Raw genomic sequence first — 19,858 nt, 5'->3', positions numbered from 1 at the left:
TAACTAACCACTTTGAAGAGAAATCAGTATGCTGTGTCATTTGAAGCTGTGCATGGGTGAACCCTCTGCAGCAATACTATACATGAAGGTTACCTATATAAGGACTTCTCAATACATTCATATCCCATACATACCACATTCATAAGCAGCACGTAATGATTATACATACCCCCTACCACTGATTGTTTTGACCTTCTGTTGGTGCACTATTGACATGACATGGTGGGTGTGCTGAATTACCACTGTCACATGACATGGTGTGTGTGCTGAATTACCACTGTCACATGACATGGTGGGTGTGCTGAATTACCACTGTCACATGACATGGTGTGTGTGCTGAATTACCACTGTCACATGACATGGTGTGTGTGCTGAATTACCACTGTCACATGACATGATGTGTGTGCTGAATTACCACTGTCACATGACATGATGTGTGTGCTGAATTACCACTGTCACATGACATGGTGTGTGTGCTGAATTACCACTGTCACATGACATGGTGTGTGTGCTGAATTACCACTGTCACATGACATGATGTGTGTGCTGAATTACCACTGTCACATGACATGGTGTGTGTGCTGAATTACCACTGTCACGTGACATGATGTGTGTGCTGAATTACCACTGTCACATGACATGATGTGTGTGCTGAATTACCACTGTCACATGACATGATGTGTGTGCTGAATTACCACTGTCACATGACATGATGTGTGTGCTGAATTACCACTGTCACATGACATGATGTGTGTGCTGAATTACCACTGTCACATGACATGATGTGTGTGCTGAATTACCACTGTCACATGACATGATGTGTGTGCTGAATTACCACTGTCACATGACATGGTGTGTGTGCTGAATTACCACTGTCACATGACATGATGTGTGTGCTGAATTACCACTGTCACATGACATGGTGTGTGTTCTGAATCAATTCAAAGGGCTTTATCGTCATGGGAAACATGTTTACATTGCCAAAGCAAGTGAAATGAAAGGAACAGTAAACATTACACTCACAAAAGTTTCAAAGGAATAGACACATTTCAAATGTCATATTATGGCTATATACAGTGTTATAATGAGGTGCAAAGTTAAAGTACAAAGAAAATAAATAAACAAATATGGGTTTATTTAAGATGTTTGTTCTTCACTGGTTACCCTTTTCATGTGGCAACAGGTCACAAATATTGCTGCTGTAATGGCACACTGTGGTATTTCACCTAATACATGTGGAAGTTGATCAAAATTAGATTCGTTTTCAAATTCTTTGTGGGTCTGTGCAATCTGAGGAAAATATGTCTCTCATATGGTCATACATTTGGCAGGAGGTTAGGAAGTGCAGCTCAGTTTCCACCTAATTTTGTGCACATAGCCTGTCTTCTCTTGAGAGCCAGGTCTGCCTACGGCGACCTCTCTCAATAGCAAAGCTATATTCACTGAGTCTGTACATAGTCAAAAGCTTTCCTTAATTTTGGGTTTTGGGTCAGTCACAGTTTGCAGGTTTTCTGCCACTGTGTACTCTCTGTTTAGGGACAAATAATATTTCCGTGTGCTCTGTTTTTTGATAAATTATTTATTTTAATTTTAGTTTTCTCATGATTTGGTTGGGTCTAATTGTGAATCACCACAGTCACATAACATGGTGTGTATGCCACATGACATGGTGTGTGCTGAATCACCACAGTCACTCTCTGTTTCCTTATTTTGTATGTGTTTGTGTGTGATCGTAAGTGAGTATTGGGGTAGGGGGTTGGCTTTTTCCTAATTACTCATGTTGAAAATGACAGTTTGTCGTTTCGCCGGGGCAGTTTAGGGATTGAACTATGACAGCTGACCCATATTGTCTCTGTTTTTATGGTAGATTCCAGTCAGTCGCGTTATAGTCGGTCTGCCACATTATTTACTACTTCAGCCTGTATGCCCTGCCATAAAGTTCTTTACACCTACATATGCTGTATGCCCTGCCATAAAGGTCTTTGAACCTACATATGCTGTATGCCCTGCCATAAAGGTCTTTGAACCTACATATGCTGTATGCCCTGCCATAAAGGTCTTTGAACCTACATATGCTGGAGGAAATGTACTTTTGGTGGAATAACATGAACTTATTTGGGCGTTATGCTTTTAAACACTGGTACTGTGTTGGCCCTCTGGGGAAAAGGGAAGGCCAATAAGATGTTAGTCTAAAAGCAGTCATCATAGTCTGAACACAAATACAGATAGTCAACTTTCTTTCATGCTCATCATTTAGCTAGAGGGTTTCAGACGCTCAATACACTATAATGGGAAGTAAGCTGAATGTAATGACACTAACCTTTTTTATGGACCCATTTAAAAGCAGTGTAGCATTTTTAACAGCTCTCAGCATGTTATTGTAATTTCACAGGGCTTTCTTCCCTTCCTCCCTCCCTTCCTCCACCACTTAGAAACTGTATTAGGCACTCTAATGCGTTCTAAAGGAAATACATAATTGTCTCTTCTGCACCTAGCAGTACACACACACATTATGTTTTTCTATCCTCATGGGGACCAAAAACAAATTTCCATTTAAAATCCTATTTTCTCTAAACCTTACCCTTACCATAGCCTTAATCCGTAACACTAAACCTAACCACTAACCCCTTACCCTAATTCTAACCCTAATTGTAACTCTAAACCTAAAATGCACTTAAAATGCTTTGCCTCGCCTAGCTGCTGTGAAGTAAACCGCCATTGTGCCTTTTCACTGTGAGAGCCTTGGATTTACATGCTCTCCCATTCTCTGTCTGTCCCTGTGTCGGATACTTTCTGATGTTGTGGTGATAAAGATAGCAGCCAGCTATGAATAGAACACTTCTGAAACGTTCAGGTACTGGATGTACAAGGTTCCATTTCTCAAAGGTTTTATTTGGAGACTGCCAAGTGGTGTATGCTGAAGAGCTGTTTGTGTGCGTGTTTGTGTCCTTTCAAATATTTGCATACTAGGCGCAAATAAATTATATTTTATGACATTGGATAGGATGGGAGTTTGGGCCTCATTTATTGGTCAACCTGTCAATAGGACACAGGAAGCCAGCGAATTAAAACACTTTTTTTCCATCCATATAATAATCCCCGAAACTATCCTGACTAGCCATTTCCTACAGGGCTGTACCATGGGAGAGACTTTGGTCACCACTCGTCTGTATGTGGTTCACATCGACCGTGAGCTAATGCACCCTGGTTGGCTGGGTGACCATGGAAGATGGCTGAGGTCATAGTGGGTATTGCTTACTGGCTGGGGAGAGCCTGGTAATGGACATTACTTAGGGTCAAAACATAGCTTCAGTGTCCCTGATCGGCCTCGTTGGCAGTCAGGAGGGTTGTAGTCCTACCTAATGGGTTGTGGAAGGGAGACAAAGGTATGAAGAGGGGCTGCTTTAATGACTGAGTGTGCGTTTTGTGCGAGGCCGAGTGAAGAGGACCCATTTGTTCAGGAGAGAGCTGTGGTTAGACTTAAAAAGGAAGAGGACTGTGTGAACGAGTGAGTCTGTTTTTGTGTGTTAGTGCTTCAGAGGGGGTATGGGTGAGAACGATGTTCTGATTTTGTTTTAGTCAGAATGGGTGACTGAGTTTGGAGAGAGGGAGGGGAGAGGGTTGTTTGTGTGTGGGATGTGTCTGGTTCTCAGGATGCCAGCCCTGGGCCCACGGGTGCTGTTGGACGATTACCCTGGCCTGTGGTTCTTAGCCCTGGGCTCACCGGGTCCTGCTGGAGGATCTCTCCCCCTCTTCCAGCACCTTCACCCCTCTATACTCAGGTCTTCTAACAACACACACACACACACACACACACACACACACACACACACACACACACACACACACACACACACACACACACACACACACACACATCCACACCTCCCTAACCCATCCACCTCGATCTGGAGGGTTGACGAATCAAACACAGACCTTGCTGGAAGATAATTACCAATTTCCCCAGCAACCCCCCATTCCCTCTTCCCTCTCCTCGCTCACGCCCCCTAGTGCTGCCCTCCTTGACTCATTGCATCAGCCCATTGCTGCACCCCCTCCCGTTGCATGGTCCTCTTGGGATTTGTGCCAGGCTGCTGGTTAGCATACTGATCAGGCTTGTGCGGCCTGAGAGGCCCCTGTCCCCCCTTGACGTCCCCCCTGTAACCCATTGACGTCCCCCTCCTCAGGGGGAATGCAGGGTTGCGCGACTGAGAAGGCTTCAATAGTCTGACTGACTGGCAGTCTCATTGAGCCGGGACACCCTGCCTCTGTCCCAGAATGCATCAGGATTCAGGAAGCGCTGTGTTGTATTGTATGAAAGGCTCTCTATTGGAGGGAAGATGGGACAGAGGGGTGACGTTGGGCTGTGAGAGAGAGAAGGGGTTGACTCACTGGTTGAGCTAATGAATGTTTATCTTCCTGCTGTGAGGGGATGTTTTTTTGATTAGTCTACATTTCGCCTGACCTGAAACTCATCGTTTGTTGTGTACAGTCGTGGCCAAAAGTTTTGAGAATGACACAAATATTAATTTCCACAAAGTTTGCTGCTTCAGTGTCTTTAGATGTTACTATGGAATACTGAAGGATAATTACAAGCATTTCATAAGTGTCAAAGGCTTTTATTGACAATTACATGAAGTTGATGCAGAGTCAATATTTGCAGTGTTGACACTTCTTTTTCAAGACCTCTGCAATCCGCCCTGGCATGCTGTCAATTAACTTCTGGGCCACATCCTGACTGATGACAGCCCATTCTTGCATAATCAATGCTTGGAGTTTGTCAGAATTTGTGGGGTTTTGTTTGTACACCTGGCACTTGAGGATTGACCACAAGTTCTCAATGGGATTAAGGTCTGGGGAGTTTCCTGGCCATGGACCCAAAATATTGATGTTTTGTTCCCCGAGCCACTTAGTTATCACTTTTGCCTTATGGCAAGGTGCTCCATCATGCTGGAAAAGGCTTTGCTCGTCACCAAACTGTTCCTGGATGGTTGGGAGAAGTTGCTCTCGGAGGATGTGTTGGTACCATTCTTTTTTCATGGCTATGTTCTTCGGCAAAATTGTGAGTGAGCCCACTCCCTTGGCTGAGAAGCAACCCCACACATGAACGGTCTCAGGATGCTTTACTGTTGGCATGACACAGGACTGATGGTAGTGCTCACCTTGTCTTCTCCGGACAAGCTTTTTTCCGGAAGCCCCAAACAATCGGAAAGAGGGTTCATCAGAGAAAATGACTTTACCCCAGTCCTCAGCAGTCCAATCCCTGTACTTTTGCAGAATATCAGTCTGTCCCTGATGTTTTTCCTGGAGAGAAGTGGCTTCTTTGCTGCCCTTCTTGACACCAGGCCATCCTCCAAAGGTCTTCGCCTCACTGTGCATGCAGATGCACTCACACCTGCCTGCTGCCATTCCTGAGCAAGCTCTGTACTGGTGGTGCCCCAATCCCGCAGCTGAATCAACTTTAGGAGACGGTCCTGGCGCTTGCTGGACTTTCTTGGGCGCCCTGAAGCCTTCTTCACAACAATTGAACCGCTCTCCTTGAAATTCTTGATGATCCAATAAATGGTTGATTTAGGTGCAATCTTACTGGCAGCAATATCCTTGCCTGTGAAGCCCTTTTTGTGCAAAGCAATGATGATGGCACGTGTTTCCTTGCAGGTATCCATGGTTGACAGAGGAAGAACAATGATTCCAAGCACCACCCTCCTTTTTGAAGCTTTGGGTGGTTATTCGAACTCAATCAGCATGACAGAGTGATCTCCAGCCTTGTCCTCGTCAACACTCACACCTGTGTTAACGAGAGAATCACTGACATGATATCAGCTGGTCCTTTTGTGGCAGGGCTAAAATGCAGTGGAAATGTTTTTGGGGGATTCAGAACATTTGCATGACAAAGAGGGACTTTGCAATTAATTGCAATTCATCTGATCACTCTTAATAACATTCTGGAGTATATGCAAATTGCCATCATACAAACTGAGGCAGCAGACTTTGTGAAAATTAATATTTGTGTCATTCTCAAAACTTTTGGCCACGACTGTAGTTTGTTTTTGAGGCGAGTAGTGATGTTTACTGGATGTGAAAGACGTGCCTTGACATGAATGTGGATGGATGACTGGCATACCGTTCATTCCAGATTCTCTCTCCAGGTTGATGTTAAAACTGAACTGAAAAGATGCTAGTTGATTTAGTCAGTGGGTGGTGGTGTATTTCTCTCTAGTTTCTCTCTCATATTAGTTTTAAACCTGTAGATGGAAAATAGAGAATAGAGCATCTGTAGAATAGAAGAGTTAATGTATTCAGGATGTTATGACCGAGTTATAGAAGTATTTGGCTTGATAAGATACTTCTGACAGTTCTGCCCTCCAGTTCTCAATGTTGGCAGTCCTTAGAGTACCCTAACATGCTTACCACGCTGTATATTCCTGCCTCTTGAGTTGGCCGGAGGCTCTGTTGTCTCATTCTTGACTTTGCCATTTGGCAAGATGTGGAGTTGGATGGAAGTGGTATCAAAGGAAGGGATTCCAATGTTGAGAAGATCCAACAAATTGAAGCTGAAACCAATCTTTTCATTTTTGTTCCGGCCTGAATCTCCGCCAATCTCAGCAGGATTTTCTAGACTTTTCAAGTGTGTTGAAAAGCATGACTTGTACAAGGCTTTTAGAAAAGCTCAGTCAGAACTCTAAACATGATGAAGGTTTTGTCAATTCTCCCAGCCTCCTCTCAGCTGTTGTCTCTTCAAGAGCAAGGCTTTCAGAAAGCAGAGTGAGCCACAGTGAATAGCACGCTATTTACCATCAAGCTAGCAAATGATATGATGATGTGTTTTTAGCCATTTTCCAGTGTTGTGTGGAAATGGAGGACTAAAGGGAATTGCAAAGATTCAGTCCATAATCTCTAGCTCCAGCTCCTATCGATTCTCACTTTAGACCCTCATTTGTACCTTCAAATAGACAAACTGTGTTTTTCCTTATCTCAACATCTCTCCTGGTGTTGTCTACAGTGGGTCAGTCTCTGGTCAAACAGTTTGGGTTCTTGTAAGACATCAAATCATTGAAAAAAAGTGCCATCAATACCAACTAGATAGAATTCTAAAATCACAATAGTTTCTTTGAATATTTGAGTGGTCATACCCAGCCTCTTTTGCACATAGACCTAATTGACCTGTGTACCAGTGTTCTAGTCTGCTGCACATCAGTGCCTGTATTCACAAAGCGTCTCAGAGTAGGAATGCTGATCTAGGATACTTTTTTCCTTTTCGATCATAATGAATAGGATTATATAGACAAGGGGGACCTGATCCTAGATCAGCATTCTTTTTTAATAGGACCCAGCTTCACAGTGAGTGAGTGGTGTTGAAATGGGCTCTATAAATAGCTGAGGCCATATCAGACCTGTCCTATTGTCCCTCCACAGCAAAACAACATCTAGTCTTTCCCCAGGCCCGTGCACGGCAAGGTGCAGGGCCTTTGTGTGGGCCTATCCCCTGGCCCTGGGCTTTGTCACTGTCACGTCTCTCAGTGCTGGGAACCAGGCACGGTGTCATGTTGCTGGGGTCTGCAGGTTGAAGGCTCCCCTATACGCTTCCATTGACTGGAGGGAGTCACGAGTGGCGAGGTGCCGCAACTCACCCAAGGAAAACCTACCCTAGTGACGGTTAGGATTACAACCTTTTACTGTAAAATCACTTCACATTATTCTCATATCTCATAATATGAGTTTAGCTGGTAGCCTATACTATGTAGGACAATAATATCATGATATGTAACGTATCTATTTTTCTCCCCATCACTAATTATCTGTGTGCTATGTGCGTCTACTCTTCTCTCCTGTGTTTCTGTTTCTAGACATGTTTCTAGGAAGCTCATTTTAATGTCTCTGTCAAATGGTCTTCTCGACTGTGTTACAAGTCTCTGACAGCTCAGGTTGGCTAAATATAGAAATAGCCTAGATATCTTTTGAAGGAATCCAGAGTACATCAGCAGTATTGTCTAGTAGAATCCCAGCCTATCCCTGGTTCCTACAATGTTCCATCAATGATGAATAGAAATGTGCGAGCAAGGAAGAACAACACTGAAAATACACTGAGTGTACAAAACATTAAGAACACCTGCTCTTTCCAAAAGATAGACTGACCAGGTGAATCCAGGTGAAAGCTACTCAATATTAGGATGCTGTTCTTAATGTTTGGTATACTTGGTGTAAGTAGCCACTCTTGGAGGAGTCGGGAGCACAATGAAAGTAGACTTCTTACTGATCAAGGACATATTATAGTACAATACTGATGTCGATTATGGCAGCCCCCCGCACCTCTCTGATTCAGAGGGGCTAGGTTAAATGCGGAAGACACATTTCAGTTGAATGCATTCAGTTGTACAACTGACTAGGTATCCCCCTTTCCCTTACCAATTTTCTCAACACACTACACAGGGTTGAATGGTTCACCATCTGCAGTGTAGTAAATAGATGATGACTTCAGGCTTAGATGCAGACTAACAACATTCAGAGCCAGTATCGACAAGTCTTCTGTCTCTCATCCCGTCACTGTAGAGTTGCAACATACCAAGCTTATTACAGTTTCCTGCATACTGTGTAGCCCATACAGGTCTCCCTCTCTTATCCCGTCACTGTAGAGTTTAATAACATACTATTTCCTAATAGCTCTCTCTCTCTCTGTCATCCCAGTTTCCCTGTATTGCTCATGTATATCTATCTCTGTTATAGTTTCCTGTAGCTCACTACTGTAGCTCATATAACTCAATCTCCCTCTCTTTTCCTCCCTCTCTCTCTCCAGGAGTGTCGTCCCGCGTCCCAGAGATCATGGCGGCTGGAACCCACTCCCCCGGGGGACCCAATGGGATCATCCGGAGCCAGTCCTTCGCCGGCTTCAGCACGCTACAGGAAAGACGCTCGCGGTAAGGGAATAGAGAGGTGGAAGTTGGCCTGAAGGCTTTCTAGGCACAGATCTAGGATTAATATGCCGTACCCAATTCTAACCCTAGCTGTTAGTGGGAAAAATGCTAAACTGACCGTAGATCATTGCCTAAGCGGAACTTTATCCTACTCCATAAAGCAGTGGGTCCTTACCTTTTTTGCTTACTGTACCACCAACAGAATTTTGCTCTGCCCGGAGTACCCCTGAAGTACCCTCTCATGTGCATTTTACCAGTAAGCCTATGGTCTCAAGAGTCTTCTCAAGGACCCCCTGTGGATAGACCAAACTCTGAGACCTCAGTCTTCTTCAGTGAAGCAGTGAAAGATACCCTCCTCTGACTGGGAATGTAGTAATTGCTATACATTAATCAGTTGAATGAGCGTTAAGCGACTGATAGACGACTGTCATGTGTGGTCATCTCCTTCGGATAATGAGCGTGTGTATGTGCCTATTAAAGCACTGCTGCTAGGCTGAACGTAGCATAAAGCTAGCTAGCGTGACCCCATGGCAACTCATTCTGCATGCTGGCCTAGATTTGTGGCAGGCAGCAGTACGTGGCCTGATCTGACTTGTCGAGCAAGAAGTGAAATCTGCTGTCACTGTGTCCCCATAATTCTGCTCTATACAAGGAAGTGGATATTTGTCAGTGTAGTGATACGGGTCTATAATATCTACACTACATACACTAGTTAATTAAAACCAGAAGACCGCTTTCCATCACTCCAGGGTTGGAAATATTATAAAGAGCATTTCTAATGTGCATGTCACACATCGCCACCAGAGCAGTTAGTGCACTCCAGCATAAGACTGCTTCGGCTAGCCCCTGACCCCAGTACAGTTCATATCCCTCCGCCTACTACACTGGGGTGGGGTTGCCTTGAACTAGCCCCTGACCCCAGTACAGTTCATATCCCTCCGCATACTATACTGGGGCGGGGTTGCCTTGAACTAGCCCTGACCCCAGTACAGTTCATATCCCTCCGCCTACTACACTGGGGTGGGGTTGCCTTGAACTAGCCCCTGACCCCAGTACAGTTCATATCCCTCCGCCTACTATACTGGGGCGGGGTTACCTTGGGGACTGTCACTAGGTGATGAAATTGTCTCTGGTGTGTGAGGTGTGTGTGTTCTGAGCTGTTTTATGAAGAAGAAACTACAGTACGTAACTCTTATGTATTGTGGCCTGAGGAGTCAAAATTGCTGTATTGACCTCAGAAAGACCACCTTTGTGACCATTTCTGTTGAGGACCCAAAGAAAACCTTCAAATTCTGTGTGTGTCCAGGTGTAACTCGTTCATGGGGAACTCTGCGGTGCAGAAGAAGCCCACGTCCAAGCCCAAGAAGCCCCATCTGTCAGGGCACAAGGCCAGCAGCGGCTCCAGAGTGCCCCAGCCCAAGAGGGTGGAGGAGGTGTACGGGGCCCTCAAACAAGGCCTGGAGTGAGTACAGACATGCACACGTGCACATACAGAAACGGCATGCACGCACACACACACGACCCATATGATAACCTGGTGATATGTGAGAGCTTTATTGTAAGCTGTGGCCTCTCTCTCCCCCCTCCATCCCTCCCTACAACTTTCTTCTTCCCCTCTCTCCACTACTCTCTTCTTCCTCCCTCTCCCTCCACCCCTCTCCTTCCCTCTTCTCCCTTTCCCCCTCTTTCTCCATCCCTCCTTCCACCTTCCCTCTCCTCTTCCCTCCTCCCTCTCTCTCCCCCTCCTTCTCTATGTCTCCCGTCCTCTCTCTCCCTCAGTGAGTATCTGGAGGTATACCAGACTGAGCTGGATAAACTCACCTCTCTGATGAAGGACATGAAGAGGAACTCCAGACTGGTGAGAGAGGATGTGAGACAGGATGTGAGACAGGATGTGAGACAGGATGTGAGACAGGATGTGAGCTCATCATCATCACCACTGTAGTGTAGGCTCAGTCCTAAATCAACACCGAGACCCTATGCCCTATACCCTTGTTGTAGTGTAGTGCTTCTCAACCCAGTTCTCAGGGACCAACCTGTCATTTCACTTATTGGCTCTATCCCAACACTAGCACACCTGATTTAACTAGTCTACTAATCATCAAGCCCTTGATTATTTGAATCAAGTGTGCTACAGTGTTGGGGTTAGATCAAATATGTGAAACGGCTGATGGTCCCAGTGGACTGGGTTGAGTAACACTGCTAATGTAGCTAGCTACACGTCTTCTCATTCTAATTGGCCTAATAATCAATTTGTTAATGATGTTATTTCTTCTCCATGACATCTCACATGTGCTATTGAGCGATTAAGCTCCCTCTCATCTAGTTCTGTAGCTAGTAGCTACTACGCTAGTCAGACAGCAAACACATTGCTGCTCTTCTAACCAAAGACAGCTTCTGTCAATGGGAGGAAGCGGTTTTAAAAGAATTCATATTCCTTTTCTTGTCAGACAACTGCAGTCTGCTTTGCATTAATGGCATAGTTGTGAGCTGCTCCTTCATATGCTGTGCAGTAGTAACACTATCTACTGTGTGTGTTTTCCCCCAGGGAGTCCTGTACGATCTTGACAAGGTGAGTGAGTTGTGTGGAAGGCACCAGGCCTAACCAGTCTGCCTGAGTGAGGATGGATCTTTGATGTGTGTGTGAATCATTTTTTCTGCCAGGAAAAGAGAGAGGGGGATTAGATGACCATAAATGAGTCTGCTCTCGGTTGAAAGTGTGACATGTTTGATCATCTACCCTCTGTTTTAACTACTGTCACAGCTTAAAGGCGTGGATGCACCATTTTACTTACAGTATCTTCTCTTGTCAACAACACAATGTAACTCTAGCTTGTTCTATTTCTGTCTGCAGCAAATCAAAACCATCGAGAGGTATATGAGGCGGTTGGAGTTTCATATGAGCAAGGTAGGTATTTACATAATAGCAGAGCATATTGTGTTACTTTACTGCTTTGGATAGATTCTGCTGTAGCCCAATCTGTGGGGCTTCAAACTGGGTCTGTGCTTCTGAAAACCTGGAGCAAAAATGAAGAGAACATGAAGTGCTTTAGAGAGGGTTTAAACTCTGCTCTCTCCCTCTCCCCTCCACTCCTTCTCCTTGTCTCTCTTTGCCCCTTGTGCCACCCCCACACGCCAACACACACTGGTATCGTTAACAACGTAACACCTCAAACCAGCCTTCCCACGCACTAGCAACAGCAGTTTTTGAGTGTTGCTATGGATCCTTCAATCATAGCTGAGCCATACACTTTTCTCTACACATACAGAAGCATACAAACATCCACAACATCACCCCTATCCAGACCCACCTGCTCACTTCCCCATCTCCAGCGCCCGCATCACTCTCCGCCACATGACATAAAACGGCACCATTTTGATTCTGTCCGTTGCTTAGACAATTACATAATAAAGCTTTGACCTTTCCATTGTGTTAACAACAAGGATTGGTTGACAGTTTTTAAGTATACGTTTTTTCAAGATGAATACCATCGGGTATCTCACTGCACCCTTGTATGCCATGTCTTGAAATATGCAGACAGACAGAATAAAAGTAAATTGACACTGTAATACTTCTGACACCAACTTACTAACTCTGCCCGTAGCTTTTGGACTTTATAGCATTCCCAGAAAGCATGGATTATTGAGTTATTGTTAGTTTTATACTTAAGACATGACTTTGCCGTTTTGCTTGTGTAATAAATTCAATACATTAGTTTATACTGGATTATACTTACATTTTCGTTAATTGTAATTTCGTTAGTTATGTTCCAACATTCCCTCCATCTTGTGCCTCTTTTTATCTCTCAATACACTCTGAGTCAGAGTGTCTGTGTTGTGTGACTCTGGCTTGACCCCTTGACCTCTCAGACGTCTCAAATGTATTAGCTGAGAGCCAAGGCCTTGAACACACACACACACGTCCTGTTAATATTAATCGACCTGACACCTCAAAGTCCCCCTGGCTATAATCCCTTCTGCGGTTGCCAGATTGGGTGGCATTCTACCCTGCCATGTACCTGTTATTGACAGATTGGGTGGCATCCCTGCCATGTCTCCTCTAAGGTTCCTCTCCGGTAGCCCTGCTGTGTGTGTCAAAGCTGCAGTGGAACATAGCAGAATGAATACTAGTCAATAACAACACACAAACAAAAACCAGCACCTGTGCCGAAGGTAACCATGGAAACATGGAGATGTTGGATTTGAGGCTTCTGAAGAGCCAATCATTGTGATGTAAAACATTTGAACATACACACACAGACCCCACTACACATGCGCCAACAAGTTTTTGAACTCTGTGTATTTCCAACCTTTGAAAAAAAACTACAGTATCTCTTCTTTCATTACTTAAGATGATGAAATGTTCCTTTGGCCTTTCAACAGATGTGTGCTGCCTGTGTGATGCATTAGTGTTGTGCTCTATCATTACCTGCTCTGTTTTGTTATACCTCACAGCTAGCGTTGTTACACCTAGCATTGTTAGCACTGAGCGCTACCGTTTCCCACTTGATTTGTTATTCCTCACAGCTAGCATTGTTAGTGTTGGCACCTACTTAGCATTGTTAGCATCCGAGGCGGTGGGTGTTGAATCTAGGTCGAAGCAATCCTCTGGAGCAGTGGTTCCCAAACCTTTTATAGTCCCGTATCCCTTCAAACATTCAACCTCCAGCTGCGTACCCCCTCTAGCACCAGGGTCAGCGCACTCTCAAATGTTGTTTTTTGCCATCATTTTAAGCCTGCCACACATATGATACACTTATTAAACATAAGAATGAGTGTGAGTTTTTGTCACTACCCGGCTCGTGGGAAGTGACAAAGAGCTCTTATAGGACCAGGGCACAAATAATAATAATCAATATTTTTGCTCACTACTTAGCCATCTTACATATAAAACCATATTCGTTCATCAAAAATTGTGAATAACGCAAATCAAAGTTTATTTGTCACGTGTGCTGAATACAACAGGTATTGTACCTTACAGTGAAATGCTTACTTCCAGGCTCTAACCAATAGTGCAAAAAAGGTATTAGGTGAACAATAGGTAGGTAAAGAAATAAAACAACAGTAAAAAGACAGGCTATATACAGTAGCGAGGCTATATACAGACACCGGTTAGTCAGGCTGATTGAGGTAGTATGTACATGTAGGTATGGTTAAAGTGACTATGCATATATGATGAACAGAGAGAAGCAGTAGCGTAAAAGAGAGGTTGGCGGGTGGTGGGACACAATGCAGATAGCCTGGTTAGCCAATGTGCAGGAGCACTGGTTGGTCGGCCCAATTGAGGTAGTATGTACATGAATGTATAGTTAAAGTGACTATGCATATATGATAAACAGAGAGTAGCAGCAGCGTAAAAAGAGGGGTTGGGGAGGGGGGGACACACAATGCAAATAGTCCGAGTAGCCATTTGATTACCTGTTCAGGAGTCTTATGGCTTGGGGGTAAAAACTGTTGAGAAGCCTTTTTGTCCTAGACTTGGCACTCCGGTACCGCTTGCCATGCGGTAGTAGAGAGAACAGTCTATGACTGGGGTGGCTGGGGTCTTTGACAATTTTTAGGGCCTTCCTCTGACACCGCCTGGTGTAGAGGTCCTGGATAGCAGGCAGCTTAGCCCCAGTGATGTACTGGGCCGTACGTACTACCCTCTGAAGTGCCTTGCGGTCAGAGGCCGAGGAATTGCCGTACCAGGCAGTGATGCAACCAGTCAGGATGCTCTCAATGTTGCAGCTGTAGAACCTTTTGAGGATCTCAGGTCCCATGCCAAATCTTTTTAGTTTCCTGAGGGGGAATAGGCTTTGTCGTGCCCTCTTCATGACTGTCTTGGTGTGTTTGGACCATTCTAGTTTGTTGTTGATGTGGACACTGAGGAACTTGAAGCTCTCAACCTGCTCCACTACAGCCCCGTCGATGAGAATGGGGGCGTGCTCGGTCCTCCTTTTCCTGTAGTCCACAATAATCTCCTTAGTCTTGGTTACGTTGAGGGAAAGGTTGTTATTCTGGCACCACCCGGCCAGGTCTCTGACTTCCTCCCTATAGGCTGTCTCGTCGATGTCGGTGATCAGGCCTACCACTGTTGTGTTGTCTGCAAACTTAATGATGGTGTTGTAGTCATGCCTGGCCATGCAGTCATGGGTGAACAGGGAGTACAGGAGGGGACTGAGCACGCACCCCTGGGGAGCTCCAGTGTTGAGGATCAGCGTGGCAGATGTGTTGCTACCTACCCTCACCACCTGGGGGCGGCCCGTTAGGAAGTCCAGGAACCAGTTGTAGAGGGAGGTGTTTAGTCCCGGGTTCCTTGGCTTAGTGATGAGCTTTGAGGGTACTGTGGTGTTGAACGCTGAGCTGTAGTCAATGAATAACATTCTCACATAAGTGTTCCTTTTGTCCAGGTGTGAAAGGGCAGTGTGGAGTGTAATAGAGATTGCATCATCTGTGGATCTGTTTGGGCGGTATGCAAATTGGAGTGGGTCTAGGGTTTCTGGGATAATGGTGTTGATGTGAGCCATTACCAACCTTTCAAAGCACTTCATGGCTACGGACGTGAGTGCTACGAGTCTGTAGTCATTTAGGCAGGTTGCCTTTGTGTTCTTGGGCACAGGGACTATGGTGGTCTGCTTGAAACATGTTGGTTAATGAGAAGGGTGTGCTTGAAAGGATGCACATACATCTGCAATGTTGGGTTGTATTGGACAGAGTCTCTGTCTTTTTCCGCACAGTCTGTGCCTGTATTTAGTTTTCATGCTAGTGAGGGCCGAGAATCCACTCTCACATAGGTACGTGGTTGCAAAGGGCATCAGTGTCTTAACAGCGCGATTTGCCAAGGCAGGATACTCTGAGCGCAGCCCAATCTGGCAGTGGCTTCTGATTTAAATGACATTTTCACAGAACTGCTTGTTGTAATTTCGATGAGGCTCTCTTGTTCAGATATCGGTATGTGGACTGGAGGCAGGGCATGAAAGGGATAACGAATCCATTTGTTTGTGTCATCCGTTTCGGGAAAGTACCTGGGTAATTGCGCACTCAACTCTCTCAGGTGCTTTGCTGTATCACATTTGACATTGTCCGTAAGCTTGAGTTCATTTGCACACAAACAATCATACAATGATGGAAAGACCTGTGTGTTGTCCTTGTTAATGCAGACAGAGAAGAGCTCCAACTTCTTAATCATAGCCTCAATTTTGTCCCTCACATTGAATATAGTTGCGGAGAGTCCGTTTAATCCTAGATTCAGATCATTCAGGCGAGAAAAAACATCACCCAGATAGGCCAGTCATGTGAGAAACTCGTCATAATGCAAGCGGTCAGACAAGTGATAATTATGGTCAGTAAAGGAAACATTAAGCTCGTCTCTTAATTTAAAAAAAAACGTGTCAATACTTTGCCCCTTGATAACCAGCACACTTCTGTATGTTGTAAAAGTGTTACATGGTCGCTGCCCATATCATTGCATAGTGCAGAAAATACACGAGAGTTCAGGGGCCTTGCTTTAACAAAGTTAACCATTTTCACTGTAGTGTCCAAAACGTCTTTCAAGCTGTCAGGCAATCCCTTGGCAGCAAGAGCCTCTAAATGGATGCTGCAGTGTACCCAAGTAATGTCGGGAGCAACTGCTTGCACGCGCTTTGCCACTCCTCTATGTCTCCCTGTCATGGCTTTTGCGCCATCAGTACAGATACCAACACATCTTGACTACCAAAGTCCATTTGATGTCACAACGCTGTCCAGTACTTTAAAAATGTCCTCTCCTGTTGTCCTGGTTTCCAGTGGTTTGCAGAAGAGGATGTCTTCCTTAATTGACCTCCCATAAACGTAACGGACATATACCAGGACCTGTACCAGGACCTGTGCCAGGCCCGCCACGCCTGTAGACTCATCCAGCTGTTATGCGAAGCAGTAATTGTTTCAAAACATCTCTTGCCATGTCACTGATGCATCATGAAACAGTGTTGTTTGATGAAGGCATTGTCTGTATAGTTTTTTGGCCTTTTCCCCCAGCATTGTCCCAGCCATATCCGTGGCAGCAGAAAGAATTAAGTCTAAGACAGGCTAAGACAGGGCTTGCCTGTCTTAGCCACTTAGTAGCTCACCATATAAGACTCTTCTAGCCCCTTCTTATTAATGGTATCTGTTGCTTTTATACATGTCTTACTACTCGAAAGTCATCTTACATCTCGCTCAAAAAACTCCCGTAGCGTATTTTTCAAATTGGCATGTTTTATTTCTAAATGTCTGTGCAAGAGTGAAGGTTTGATCGAGTTGTGAGATAGTACTTTTGCACATATAACACACTGCGGCTGAGGAAAAGCACTACTCCCAGTATAAGTGAACCCCAAATCAATGTAGTTTTCATCATATTTGCACCTCTTCGATGGTCCAACGTCTGTGTCTGTTGTTCGGTGCTTTCCTGGGTAAGGGGGCAGTAGCTCTTCGGCTGCATCAGATTCACAACTGTTCGTGTCCATGCTAGCTGGGCTAACAACAACATGCGGGCCTTACTTTTATTAACCATTTATCAATTTTCTAGCAAACGGAATGAGCAGCAGTTACGTTTGGCTACATACGGACCGTTAGTGGAATTCCCGCGAGAGAGTAACGTAATTGGATGTTAATTATTTGACTAGGCTACCTGTATTTGACATTGTGTTGTTATTTCGCTGAACACTAGATGGTTAAATTTTATTTTTGGCAGTGAAACTAGGCTACCAAGGGGAAAAAACTCACCCAAATGTATAGCCCCGTTGGAAATTATAAATGGACCGTTTGAAAATGTGAAGAAAAAAATTAAAAAAACATATATTTTTTATTTAAAAAAAAAGTGAATCTCATTTTTATTTGGCGTTCCCCCGACGGCATTGCGCGTACCCCAGTTTGGGAAGACCTGCTCTGGAGCATTTGACAAGCCCCTTGTGGCTGAGTGGGAGAAAGAGGAGAGGGGATAGCGGGAGAGTATAGGAGGGATTGAGGGAGAGAGCTATGTTGCTGTGAGACGCTAATGAGGGCTATTTGGGTGAGGGCGGGGAGGTGTCTAAAACGAGTTAGAGCGTGTGTGTTCTGTGTTGGCACCCTGTGGAGAGTCTAGGGGCCTCGGGGGACAGGACAGAGATCAATCGACTGGTCCTGTTTCTAGTCTGAGGGGTGAGGGAAGGGTTGGGGATGATAATGGTGCTTCCGGCATATGTGTGTGTGTGTGTGTGTGTGTGTGTGTGTGTGTGTGTGTGTGTGTGTGTGTGTGTGTGTGTGTGTGTGTGTGTGTGTGTGTGTGTGTGTGTGTGTGTGTGTGTGTGTGTGTGTGTGTGTGTGTGTGTGTGTGCGCGCGTGCGTGCGTGGTGTTTGTTGTTGACAATGTGTCTCCTCATCTCTCTGCACACTCAAAACAGTCTTTCTCCTCCATTCAATACTCATTTGGTACTCTGTGAACAGCACATGTAGGCCTACGCACATTCTCATTGCTAGTGATGAATGACGTCCATTTGGAGTTGTTGAGAAATACGGGGGTTTTCTGAATAAGAACAACACAAACATTTCTCATACAGTTTTGGCCAATGCTGTAAGACGACTTTGTTGTATTTGATGTAAGTCGGCAGCATGGTATTGTAAATTGGACAAGGGACAAATCATGCTGGGAGCATGAGTGTTCTAAAGTGGGAAGCCAGCTGATGCCTATCTCTGGGTGGCGGACTGCTGACACACACACCAACACAGAGCCAGCCCAGACATCAGCAGATATCTATCTAATGAGATCAATCTGAATAAAGAACTCAGCCAGGAGAATCACCAGACTGACTAACTATCCTCTGAAACGCTGATGATGTCAGGGAATTAAATCTACATCCACAGCCTGCCTCATCACCACAGGGAGAAGAGTAGTTCAAGTCAAACCCTGCTTTGTGGTGCCGTGGCATTTCAAGCGTTAATGTTCCTCAAACTAATACATTTTAACAGGAATTTAACATTCAAACAGCAGAATCATTATCAGTGTGTCAACACCAGGGGTTAAAGTTCTCCATCACTGCCACGGATATCCGACATATGGATTCTGGAGAGGTCGTTTTTGAGATCAGTGTAGGGGGCTGGTTTGGAGATGACATATCTTAATACAGACACAAGCATTTCTGTTTTATAGCCACTATGCTGCATCAGTTGGGCTACAGGTGATAATGCTTATTGCTAATAGCACATCTGATAATATAGACCATGCATAGGTTATATGCATGGTCTAATATGTTAAAATCATTTGTACATCATTTTTACCAATATGTTATTGGGCCCATTTCTGGAGGTTGAAATTATGTTTTAGATGGTGTCAGCATCATTTTATTTTCATACATTTTGGAGTAGAATGTCCTTCTCAGTCCTTTTCATGAAAATTATCCTGGGGAGGACCCCGGACCCCCAAAACAAGAGGAATGGAATTGGTCAAACTCACAGTTTAATACATGTACAAAATTATCCTCTTTCCCTAAAAGCATGATGGTCATGGCTTTCTTACATGAAAGGGGAGGTTAACTTGGCCCCATACAATTGATCTGAGATTGACTGACTTCAATTTCAATCATGGGAGTTTTTTTGTTGCTTGCCTGAAAAAGGGCTGTTTCTTTTTTTTTGCTGAGTTTATATACAGTGGGGTGAACAAGTATTTGATACACTGCCGATTTTGCAGGTTTTCCTACTTACAAAGCATGTAGAGGTCTGTAATTTTTTATCATAGGTACACTTCAACTGTGAGAGACGGAATCTAAAACAAAAATCCAGAAATTACTTTGTGTGATTTTTAACTAATTAATTTGCAAAACCTGCAAAATCGGCAGTGTATCCAATACTTGTTCTACCCACTGTTAATAAACTCAGCAAAAAAAGAAACGTCCATTTTTCATGACCCTGTCTTTCAAAGATAATTGGTAGAAATCCAAATAACTTCCCAGATCTTCATTGTAAAGGTTTAA

The 19,858-nt window shown here is 44.5% G+C and overlaps 1 protein-coding gene across 1 annotated transcript in view; it reads left to right on the top strand.

Annotated features, from left to right (window-relative positions):
* ripor2 (RHO family interacting cell polarization regulator 2) overlaps positions 1-19,858 on the top strand; it is a 100,768-nt gene that overhangs the window by 23,577 nt on the left and 57,333 nt on the right. The window contains exons 2-6 of the mRNA XM_038965838.1: positions 8,795-8,915; positions 10,219-10,374; positions 10,692-10,770; positions 11,461-11,484; positions 11,767-11,820. Of these exons, the coding sequence (XP_038821766.1) occupies positions 8,795-8,915; positions 10,219-10,374; positions 10,692-10,770; positions 11,461-11,484; positions 11,767-11,820 (434 nt within the window). The remainder of the gene's footprint in view (positions 1-8,794; positions 8,916-10,218; positions 10,375-10,691; positions 10,771-11,460; positions 11,485-11,766; positions 11,821-19,858) is intronic.

This window comes from Salvelinus namaycush, chromosome 27 (genome assembly GCF_016432855.1).
Source record: "Salvelinus namaycush isolate Seneca chromosome 27, SaNama_1.0, whole genome shotgun sequence".
Taxonomy (NCBI): Eukaryota; Metazoa; Chordata; class Actinopteri; order Salmoniformes; family Salmonidae; genus Salvelinus; species Salvelinus namaycush.
This window is presented reverse-complemented; position numbering and strand designations above follow the sequence as displayed.